This window comes from Propithecus coquereli, unplaced genomic scaffold, assembly GCF_000956105.1.
Source record: "Propithecus coquereli isolate 6110/MARCELLA unplaced genomic scaffold, Pcoq_1.0 Scaffold6, whole genome shotgun sequence".
Classification (NCBI taxonomy): domain Eukaryota; kingdom Metazoa; phylum Chordata; class Mammalia; order Primates; family Indriidae; genus Propithecus; species Propithecus coquereli.
Genome location: NW_012151951.1, coordinates 13,904,182 through 13,916,527, shown reverse-complemented (window position 1 = coordinate 13,916,527; position 12,346 = coordinate 13,904,182). Strand labels below are relative to the sequence as shown.

The 12,346-nt window shown below is 43.8% G+C and overlaps 1 protein-coding gene across 1 annotated transcript in view; it reads right to left on the bottom strand.

Moving 5' to 3' along the window:
- Window positions 1–5,263: 5,263 nt before the first annotated feature.
- Window positions 5,264–12,346, bottom strand: part of NNMT (nicotinamide N-methyltransferase) — a 30,932-nt gene continuing 23,849 nt past the window's right edge. The window contains exon 3 of the mRNA XM_012659202.1: window positions 5,264–5,734. Coding sequence (XP_012514656.1) covers window positions 5,302–5,734 — 433 coding nt within the window. The 3' untranslated portion in view covers window positions 5,264–5,301. The remainder of the gene's footprint in view (window positions 5,735–12,346) is intronic.

Below are 12,346 nucleotides of genomic sequence, written 5' to 3'. Positions count from 1 at the left end.
TCACCAGGAGAAATACAAGCCCCTGTTCCCCGCCCCCAATTCCCTGAAAGATGAGAGGAATTATGGGCTGTGTGAAGGATGGGAACTTGAGCCAAGTTTGCTTGAATCTTAAAGGATGGGATTAATGCAGGTGGGACTTGTGTTAGAACTCTATTTTAGCAAATATTGTTCTCTAATGTATAAATCATAAAACATTGGACCTCATAGATACCTAATTCAGCTTCTCATTTTACAGTAGAGACCAAGCATAAAAAGGTGAAATTCCATGTTCCCATCATAGTCTCAATTTCCCTGCCTATAAGATAGGAGGCTTTGACTTTTAATTTTGCAAATCTTAATTCACCAGCGAGATTACAGATTCTTCAAGGGCAAGGGTCACATTAAACAACTGGGCTTTCTATAACGTTTAACAAATATTAGAGGGTGGTGAGAAGCGGGCAGAAACTGACCCTGGAGAGGTAAAAGGGCAATAAACTGACAGCTTACGCTCCTCTTTCTAGAAACCTCTTCAGCTTCCTGTTGCACATGGAGTGCTTACATCTGTGCTGTTAGTAGAATGCCAGTCACTCAGGTGGAAGGCTTCAAAGAGAGTTGTTCTTGCTATTATTGATCTTTCTAAAGAGCAGCCTGACTGCTGTTTACAGTTCTTTAACTCCTCTCCTGTTTAAACATTTGAAAACTTTTCTCTGAAAGGAATAGAGACAATAACCTACCAGGAAAGAAATTATTTCCTGGTTTTCAACACTGAAGCCAGAGCAAAGGCACTATTAACTCGTAATTATTTGTTGAGAGTTTGAAATTCAACTCCAACCCTTCCCCCGAATTCATCAGACACTATTAAAGGAGAAATTAAAGTTTTTAGCATAGTAGTTTGGCCAGCAACTATAGCCATAGAAAGACTTCATCATGTTTTAAATATTAAAAACCTGGGGTTTGAAAAAGCACAAAAACGTCTTTCCCTTTTTGAATAAACAGGAAATAGAAGGTGTTGGTGAGTTAACTGCATAATCTAATATTTAACATTTCTCATGCTAATCTGGCCAAGAACCTCTGTACAGTTTATTAAAATCTGCATTTTGTGTATAGACCCAAAAGGGAAGATTTTTAATGTATGCATCTATAAAAATATTTATACATATTTTTTGTTAAAGAAAAATATGCTGAATTCTCCTTCCCCTTTCCCTAGCAGCTTCATAAGTAAAGCGTACAAAAGGAAATACTTTGGAAAGGCTTCTTGTTTTGGAAGGTTTGACTCAATTTAAATTCCTTGTATAATTGGGCAAATTCAGGAATGGAGGGCTTCAACAAAAGCCACATGCGCCCTCTACTGGCCATCTGAGGGCCAAGGGCAGCATCTCTATTCAGCGTAAAACCGTGGCGGGCAAGGATAGACTCAGGAAGCTTAAATCACTACTTCCATGGGAAGATATGAAATAGGAGGCTTCGGTGATTCCACTCACACCGACGTTTTTCATTGCGATAATCTTCCTTAAACATCTCATCCTAGCTCAAAATTTTTTTGAGCAAAGCTGATCCATACATGAGAAGGGACAGCCGTAAGAAAGGCCTGGTTTGTCTTATTTTGGTAGGGTTTGTCTTATTTTGGTAGGCTTTGTCAGCAAAGGCAAGAGGTCCTGACTGGCTGACTTGAGGACCCAAACATCTAGTAGTTATGCTCAGGCTGTGTAAGAGCGCATTACTTCCTGGTCTCACAGGGACATAAGTCCCACGAGGCCGGAGGCTGTGTCATCTCCCCTGTAGGATCCTCAGCTCCCGGGCCCACTGCCTAGTACATAACAGGGATGCGATAAATATCTTTCGAATGAATGAATAGCTGTGAAGAAGGCTCTGGATTCAAGCTGCCTGTGGTGCTGATTTAGACAAGGCCATACTCAGTTCATTAAGGAAATCTTAATGAACGCAACAACGCGGAGCTTAATGGCTGTCCTAGAAGGGGTTAATAATATCAAACGTATCTAATATCTGTCACGGAACAGGTTACAAAATGCCTTTAGAGGTATCTCCTTTGATCTCAATATAGTCCCAAGAGATGATTATTACCTCTGGTTTCCAGAGGGGCCCTGAACATGAGAGGGGTGCAATGATGCTGTCATGGCAGTCACGTGATCAAGCTAAGATTCACACGTGCTCCACCTCCTCCTGTCCTCCGTGGTCACCTCACTTTCTCCGAGATGGCTGGGGCTAAAATTAGAGAGGGCAGTTACAGCTTTAAAGCTCAGCCTAGGAAGTCATACCATGGACATCTTTTATTACTCCTGACAGCCAGCTGATAGGAATTACAACAGCTGGGCTGCATGACACCAAATGGGTTAACAACCTTTTTAATCGCTTTCTTTTCCCCCAGGATAGTACACACAGACTTGCAGCTTCCTGCATCATAAAAGTTTGCTCGGGGTGAGGCTGTTGAACATTTCCCCAGAAAGTGGACCCAAAAAACCCTGAGCTGGCTCAGCAGCCAAAGAGATTTACAAGTTAGGACCAGAGTGACCCTAGTCCGTGTTTGCTCATGACTCAGTTGGTCTGTTTGATTTCAGGGAAATCAAACAAAAAAGCAGATGCCAAATGTTTGCTTAGGTCCTGGCTTCACTCAGAGAACAAACCTGTGAGGAGTTGGAGAGCAAGCGGAGGGGTCATTCTTAGTTTTTGCACATGTTGTTCCCCAGATTGCTCTTTTCTTCCTGGTTGCCAAACACACCCCTATTCAGCCTGTAAGACCCAGAGCAAATGCCACCCTTCTTGCCATCCTCCCCATTAGCACCCTGTGCTACTCATCCCAGAGCCCTTATCTCACTGCGTTTTAACTGTCTGCATGTCAATTTCCCCCAATGACTTAGAGTTCTTTAAGAACAAGGCTGAAAGAATCATTTTGGCTATCAGAGAGGACTCCCAGAAGCCCAGAGTACAGTCCAATGGTTTTCAAACTTTTTCAAATCACAACCTACAGAAGTAAATACATGTTATGTCATGATCTGGTAATAAATATACATGTGTGCAGATGGATAGATACATAGATGTTTGTAAAATTGAAACAAAACTTCACAAAATTATACTACTTGACGTGCTATTCTCTGGGATTTTGTTTTCTAGTTTACTCTCTATTATTTTTAAAAATGTTTATTGTGGTATACCAAATTGATTTTATGAAACACTAATGAATAGCAACTTGCAGTGTGAAAAATATTAGTGTAGGTGACACTTCATCTGCTGCCCCTCCTCCTGTATTTTGATATTCTGCTGTACCTATCGAATGCCTCTGACTCAGGGAGGAAGAAGGAGTTTTGACTGGGGGGTGCAGCAGGAAAGAGAGCAATAGAGCATGAATGGAGCTCAAAGCAAACAATATTCTGCCTATTTTCTGTCCATCCCCTTGGACTGGATTGGAGCTCCGGTAAACAGGACTAAGTGTTAGACATTAACCAGACTGCTCAGGAGAAAATGTATACAGGTGGTCTTTGATTTACAATGGGGTCATGTGCCATAAACCCATCGTAAGTTGAAAATAGTATAAGTCGTTTGACTTCTAATAGATAAATGCATAAATTTAATGCATCTAATCTACCGAACATCATAGCTTAGCCTAGCCTACCTTAAAAGTGCTCAGAACGCTTACTTAAATAAGAGATCAAAATTCAAAGTACAGTTTCTGCTGCGTGCATATCACTTTCACAGCATTGTAAAGTCGAAAAATGTAAGTCAAATATAAGTTGGGGATCATCAGTAAAACTTTGGGCACAAACAAGGCTGCTTCAGGGTCTAGATCAGGGGTCTGCAAACCACAACCCCTAGGCCAAATCCACTCACCCACCTGTTTCTGTAAATACAGTCTTAACGGGATCACAAACACGTATGTTTGTTTTTATAGTGTCTGTGGCTGCTTCTGAGACAACTGCAGGGTCGAGTAGTTGCAATCAGGACTGTATGACCACAAAGCCAAAAATGTTTACTATCTGACCCTTGGCAGGAAAAGTTTGCCAATTCCTGGTATGGATGGAAAGTGTTCTTACCTCTCGGGGAGGAAACCAGCATGGCTCTGAGGCATCCAAAGCAGAACCCCAGGGACGGGCAGCACCTTTCTCAAAACAGGCCACTCATCCCAGCTGGGCACATGGGCCAGCAGCAGCGCAGCTGAGCAGGAGAGTCTGGGAAGATGGGTTCTGGGTGGGGACTGCTACTGCGGGCGCCCTATTGTGCTTGGAAGTACCTGGGAGCGTTTGGGCTGTTACTGCGACTGTAATCCAAAGATGAGGACTCATGAGCGGCCGACACTGGGGTTTCATTTGCATTCTCAGTGCCTGGTGCATGAAAGACACATGGAGGACGCTAAATAAATGTTTGCTGGATGTTTCTTAAATCAGAAAGGAACTGAGTTATATCACAGCCCCTCTTGAAGGCAATGCCAGGAAAGAGCCTGGGTGACTGAGCCCAGGAACAGCAACTGGGCTCTGCTCCTTGGAGATTGAGGTATCTTTTCGCAGCTGCTTTGGCAACCAATATCAAAGGTGATGAGTATAATAGTATTGATTATAGCTAAGAGTTACTGAATGCTTATCAGTACCAAGCATTATCCTAGGTCCCATACAGGCAGAAAATCATTCTGATTCTCTTACTAAGAAGTTCTATTTTAATCTCATTTTACAGATGAGGAAACTGAGGCACAGCACAGTTATGTAACTTGCCTAAGGAGAAACAGCTAATGTATGGCAGAGTCAGAATTTGAAAATGGTATGATCTTTGCAGCTTAAAAAAAAAATTGGATTGCTGGGGTTAACAGAAATGCTGCAAAGCTGTTTTCTGACCTCTGAGGCCAGAGTGGATCCAGCAGAGAACGGCTATGGCGGGGCCAGCCCAGTCACCAGCAAAGACTGGGGTGTGGTAGCCTTCTCCAGGGAGAAGGCAAGAGTTGAAGAGCAGGAGAAGCTTGTTTCCAGGAGAGGAGGCAGAAGGTCCCCTGGGAAACTAAGAGTCAATAACTGCAGACACCCGTCTGTAGGCAGGTGTGGGTTTGAGCCCCCATAACTGGGTGTTTAGGGAAGCGAGGTGTTCTTCTGTAAACACAGGCAGCAAAGACGGGTCCCCTAGCACCAGCACATGGGTGGAGCACTGAATAGGTGGTCACTGAATTGTTCCTAGACTGACCGACCACTCCAGCCCCATCCTAGACGCACTACCTGGCCCCGGCCACTTAACCTTGACTCAGCACAATGACCAGTGGCAGTTAGAACCAAGGACTGAAGAACACCGGGCAGGCCAAAGGAATTGCTTTAATTGAGATCACAGGTGTCATGTAGATCTGCTCAGCTTCCGCCCCACCAGGATGAAAAGTCCTTCGTTGTTGGCCATGGTGGAAGAGTAATTTTGAGAGATCACCTCGAACTGCTCGATCGCGTAGCCGGCCTCTCTCACCGCCGCCTCCACCGCCTCGCGGTCCACGGAGAGGCTGGAGAACCTCTGCTCGCCAATCATGTACTGGTTGCACTTCAGCACGTCCACCACCACCAGGAAGCCCCCCGGCTTGAGCAGGGTGCCGAGGTTGCGGAGGGCGGTGCGGTAGCTGGGGAGGTCGGGGCAGGCGGCGTCCAGGCACAGCGTGCTGAGCAGGCAGTCGGCCGCGGGCAGGTGCACGGCGCCCAGCGGCCGGCTCTGGGTCACGTCGCACTTCAGCACCTGCGTCACCGCCTGCCTCAACTTCTCCTCCTTCTCCGGCCCCTTGACTCTGAAAAACACAAGCCCACAAACGTTTGCTACCCCAGGCCCCAGATCCCTTGGATTGAGACTCAAAATGGCAGTGGTGCCCCAAATGTGCGTCCTTGGGGCCACCTCTATTGAGAAAACAGAGAAAGAAATGAGGGACGTTTGTGGCATTTGATCGTGACCCTATTTTGCTGAGCTGGGTTAAAGTGCTTTGTAAAGTGAGTCATAACATAGAAATGATAATAATAACATTAATACCTTCCTGCCTGCATCTACCATGGACTGCCCTGCATGGAATTACTCTTCCTCCCTGCTTAGTATAGTACCTGGCTCGCTTATTATGGTTTATTTGTTATTATTATTATTGTTGTCCTTGTCTGCTCTGTCAAATTGTAAGGTCGTGGCTATCTGACCCATACGTAATATTACCCGTAGGTACTGATGGGTTTGAGATGCGGAGACATTACCTTTGTATTTATAGTAGCTGCTGATCAGTAGAGGCATGAGGCCCCCATAGACGTTTTTAGAAACTGTTGGTCACTACCCCACAGCTGTGGACAGGGCCCTCCTGGAGAGAAGAAGACTACAGGTTTCCATTCTCAGGCTCCGAAAGGTATTGCGGAGAGAGAATATGTTTTCTGACAGAGATCATTTTCTTGGTAGCCTTGCTGGGAACAGGAATCCTGCCTTTTCTGCCACATCGACGGCATTTCTTGAGAGAAAATCAGCTAATGAGAGGAGAAGAGGTGGCACAGGCGCTGGGATACGGTGGCTTAGATCCTATTTGAATTTGTTAGGTGAGGAATGAAGGAACAAACTAACAAATGATCAAAATTAAATAGACACTGAGTGCACGAGAGAAACTGGAGAGGGGACAGACAAAGGAGAAAGAAGTTGGAGAAAATCTGAAAGGTGAGAGAAAGGGAAGAAACCTCGAGTGTGCAAAGGGCCAGCTCCCAGGCCACAGAGACCTAATAACAGGAGTGACCGCTGGGTATCGCACCCATAGAGGAAGTTAATCAGCAAACCCCTGGGGAGCAGATCAGGTCTCACACTCAGACGCCAGGAGAAGACGGCCACTTGGGCAACAAGGCTTGATGGAGATGGCAGAGGATGGCCCAGTCTCAGAGTATGTGAGAGACACTTACACTGGGACCATTCCTGGTCATGAGGAAAAGGCAATGGTTTAGATAAAATTTTCAGATTTACCTCCAGGTCAAATGATGTGAGATAGTGGAAATTAGCTGTGGGCATCTAGTTTAAATATTCAGCTAAAATCTTAAGCCTGGTGCACATGATCAGTTATTTGCAAACATCCTTCATGTTTGCTATAATTTTCTGTTTAAGAAGCTTAGCAATAACCACATGAAGAGATGCTCAATATCACTGGCCATCAGAGAAATGCAAGTCAAAACCATGAGCTACCACTTCGCATCCACCCCGATGGCTATAATAAAAAAAGACAGATAATAACAAATGTTGGCAAGAATGCGCAGAAACTGGAGCCTACATACCCTGCTGGTGAGAATGTAAAACAGTCCAGCTAATTTGGAAAATGGTCTGGCAGTTCCTCAAAAAGTTAAGCATGGAGGGACCACATGATGCAGGAATTCCACCGAGGTATACTCAAGAGAAATGGAAAACACATATCCACACAAAAACCTGTATGTGAATGTTCATAAATAGCCAAAAGGTGAAAAACATCCAAATGTCCATCAATTTATGAACAGGTAAATAAAGTGTGGTATATACATACAATGGAATATTATTCTGCAACAAAAAGAAATGGAGTTCTGACACATGCTAACACGGGTGAACCTTGAAGACATTATACTGAATCAAAAAAACCAGAACCAAAAGGCCTCGTGTTGTATGACTCCATTTATATGAAATGTCCAGAAAAGGCAAACTATAGAGACTGAAAGCAGACCAGTGGTTGCCAGGCGCTGAGGGATTTGAGGGGGAAACGAGAGTGACTGCTGATGGGTACAAGGTTTCTTTTGGGAACTGTGAAAACGTTCTAAAATTGTGGTGAAAGTTGCATAAGTCTGTGAGCATACTAAAAACCATTGAATTGCACACTTTAAATGGGTGCATTAATTGTACGGTATGTGAGTTATAGCTCAATAAGCTATTATATTAAAAAAGAGAGAGAGAAACTTCGCAGGGTGTTGGCTTCAGGGGATTCCGACCAACCACTAAACTGCTATCTAAATAGAGAATAAAAAGTGCCCTTGGGCCAGGCACGGTGGCTCACACCTGGAATCCTAGCACTTTGGGAGGCCGAGGCAGGAGGATCACTTGAGGTCAAAAGTTTGAGACCAGTCTGTGCAACATAGCAAGACCTTGTCTCTACAAAAAATAGAAAAATTAGCCAGGGATGGTGGCATGTGCCCGTAGTTCCAGCTACTCGGGAGGCTGAAACGGGAGGATCGCTTAAGCCCTGAAGTTGCAGTGAGCTATGATGATGCTGCTGCTGCACTCCAGCCTAGGCAACAGAGTGAGACCCTGTCTCAAAAAAAAAAAAAAATTGTCTTGATTTATCTTGGACTTTTCTGGTTTGAGCACTGAAAATCCCACATCCCGAGTGCCCCTTGCAGTCCTGGGCAAACTGGGACAGTTAGCCATTCTAAAGGCAGGGAAACTGGTTACAAAGCTGCCATTCAGCCTTGATAGAACATGAATAATTTGATAGAACATTTTAAAAATAAAAGTAATAATTCAGCACGTTGGAAGTCTGTGAGAAACATGGATTTGAAAAGGTAAATTAATCTAGGACATAAAATTTTAAATAACCTATCTGCACCTACGGATAACTTAATCATATACCAAAAGCTAAAGTAGTGACAACATAGTGTTCTTTGGGATGTGTTCAAAAATGATCCTCTATATCGGCAACATTTTGGAAATACGTATTTGGTTACGTCAGAAGCAGAACGGATCTCTGTTCTCTGTTCTGTATTAAGCTATTTTAAAGACACAAGTTCCCACAGAGCTAGTACTTGCCAGACAGATGATGATGGAGATTGTTCCCAAACTGTGAGACACACTGTGAAGTCTGGAAAGCTCACAGAGAATGTGACAATTTGAGAGGGGAATTTGTTAGAATACCCACTGTCGTAGACGCCTGCTTGTCCTTGGACACACAGCAAACGCGGGGGACTCAGTTGCCAGGGCAGCTACGCAAAGGCTGCTCCTCAGAGCCCTTCTGGGCCTGCAGGTGCATCGCAGGGAGACGGGCTCGTGGGAGGCCCCGGCGATTACCACTCAGCTTCACGTTTAGCTCAAGGGGTAGGTAATACACACACGCCAGAAAAGTGCTATGCTGTTTTACAGAAAGCGAACAGCAGTGTGGCCATTTCTCTGGTTCTGAAGATCCACTCTTTCAAATGAATCAATATGCAAGAAAAAGGCAGCCATTTCCTCTGTAAATATGCTATCTATAAAAGCCTGAGGGACGTGGGGAGCGAGGGGAGGAATGAAAGAGTAAGAGGCGGGCTGCTGGGAAGAAGGCTCTGTGTGAATGCCTTCCCTGTTCCAGGTAATTAGCCTGGGATTGAGAGGACGCTCCTCCTGCCCTGTCTCGGCAAGGCAGGTGGTGGCTTAGAAGCTCCCGGACAAGCTTTTCTCAGTTGCCCTCACTTCCTCCAAGCCCCATCCCCAGAGGTTCCCGCAGGCCCTCCTGAAAGAGAACCATCAAAACATGTCAAGGAAATCAAAGCTCAATGAGCTTGGCTGACATTGTAAGAATTGTTAAGAGCAAGGAATAATCATCGGTAAACCTCTGGTGTGGACCACACCTGAATCAGGTGATAGACCTCCTGGGAGGAAGAGTCTGAAAAGGAAAATGCATGCATTCATTTATTTTACAAATATGTTCTGAACCTCTATTATGTGACAGGAAGTGTGCTGGGCACTGGGGACACAGGATGCACAAATGGGAGATGGATCCTATCCTCATGGAGATTACAGTCTTGCCTGTAATCCTCTCCTGGAGAGGAGAAAGCCAGTGTGGCTGGAATGTGAGGCGAACAGGTCAGCAGGTGCTGGACGAGGCAGGGCTTTGTGGACTATGTTAGGAATTTTGCTTTTTATCCTGGAAGCCATGAGAAGTCGTTAAGGAATGATAAGGAAGGGAGTGACGTGATCCAATTAACATTTTGAGATGATCACTTGGGCCACAGAGTGGAAAAGAACTGAGTCGGGGTCAGGGGAGGACAGTTAGGAGAGAGGAGGGTAGCTTGGACCAGGTGACGGTACACACTGGAAGAAAGATGCCGGTTGGAGGGGAATCCAGGAAGTAAAATGGGGAGAACTTGGTGCTAGATCAGACATGGAACACGACAGAGAGGGAGACGACAAGATTGACTTCTAGGGCCCTAGCTTGTCCAATTAATTATACGATGGTGCCATTCAAGGAGCTACGAGAACCAGAAATGAAGCCGATCTGTAGTAGATCATGGTTCTCTTTTGGACACACTGTGTTTGCGATGCATTGAGACATATGAGTAGAAATATTTACAAGTTGAAGGAAATGGCTAGTTGAGGGTTTCTGAACCTGCCCTGTTAATTTTCCCCAAGAGATAATGCAGTGAGCACATCTGTGTAAGAGAGAGGCATCCTTATAAAAGGCAGAAACTTCCTAGGCATCACTGAAACCATCATCATGATCATCAAGAGCTTGAATTTGAGAAAGAATATCAATATCCTTTTGCAAGCCACAAAAATCCAGAGATGCTTTGAGGAATAAACGTGGTTGATTAGTTTGTGGAACACATTTGGCACAACTGCGTCTACTTTTGGACAACATACAAACATCTTTTTAAATAGATACGGAGATCTTAGTACAGAGAGCATTTACTTCAGAGAACTGCCACCTCGACAGGTACTCAAGCGTTCTTCTCTTGGGTATGCTGAGGTTAAGTAAAGGAGTTGTTCTTGACAGAGGCAACCAGGAGGGGCTCCAGTCTCTCCAGGTCTCACCTGGCTGCCCAGAGGGCTGAGAAGAACAGCTGGAACAGCACATCTGTAACCCAATCCCACCCACCTATGTGCCCCAGCACACCTGGTGGGAAGCCCGCTCTAGACACCAGTGCTTCTCCAACTGTAATGGGCACATAACCACCAACAGATCTTGTCAAAGTGCAATTCTGATTCTGCGGGTAGCCAGGGGGGCCCAGGAGTCTGCATTTCTGAAAGGCCCCACATGATATCAAAGCCGTTAGTCTGGGAGCCACAAGTCTAAGCCATATGTTCCACGTTCCAGGGGCTGGAAGTTAATTAATGCTGTCTCTACAGTTTCTTAAGGAAAAAGCTCATTTTCCTCTGTTCATGTTAGAAGCTTGAGTAGTTATATCTTAGCATTTGACTTTCTGACTTAATAAATGAACAGCATGAGGCAAGAATTTGGTAGCGATGCCTTACAACTTTTCGGATAGTTCTAAAAATGAGTGATATTTAAATGTATGAGTCACACTGTAAAGGCAGAGGAACAGGAGAGAGCTCACGATATCTTTGGCAGCCATCAGCACAAGAAAGAGCTTCAGATAAAGAAGAAATCATCTTGGGGAAAATAGGTTGTAGCTTGATAGAGTTACCTGAAGATGCAAGAAAGATGTAAGTTGAATGGGGATCACTATCGTTCTTAAAATAGTTAAAGCCACAGGATCTAGCACAAGGATAAGGGGAAGAATGCAGAAATTTACTGCCAAAAATACAGTTCCTTATTCTAACAGAGCAATTGAGAAGGGCCAGTGTCTCAAGAGCCAATTGTTCCAAGCTGACAATTCGGGCATGAGATAAGTAATGCTTTTAGTATCCTGGTAGATTGTAAGGGTTTATTTTTGAATGAGATGGAAAGGCCTGTGGCGGCTAGGGAGATTGAGAACAACGTTTTGAAAGCCTTCTTGACATATGCTGTGGACTTTGGAAAGGTATGTTGTCTAACAATGACTGAGGACTTGTTTTTTTTTTATAAACTTTCCCTGAAATTCTACAAATCCTGGAAAATTTTTCATTTATTGAATAATTTTGGATATTGTCCACATCCTCATAGCTGCAGTATGTTTTCTAGTTAATATCAGTTTCATTCTGTGGAATCACATAGTCAACAGAAAAAAGAAGTATCAAATTATTTTTATTTCTAAGAATATAACTTTACTTTGAAGGCTATAGCCAGCATAAAATTCTAAGTAAAGGGTTTAAAGATTAAAATGGCATATGAAAATACCCTCTCTTAACTTCTTCCTAAACGCCAAAAAAATGGCTCAATATTTAAGCAATATTAAACAATTTTATGATATTGTTAATGTGTAAGGCCAACAAAAATACATTCTTATATATGCATGGAGTTAGAAAATATGTCACTAGGTGTTCTTCTTGAAAAAATTATTTGAAGACCTATTCAGTTGATTAAGAGATGAATCAAAATTAAAAACTCAGTAACAAGAAAAGGTGTATAAAATGAGCATAAAATATGTCCAAGTAATTGTAAATATGATTACAAAACAAAAGCAAATGTCTAAATCGATCTTGAAAGAAAATATAAAAATAATATTTTCAGTTACAATAGTTGTTTTTTGTTTGTTTTTTTTTTTGAGACAGAGTCTGGCTCTGTTGCCCGGGCTAGCGTGCC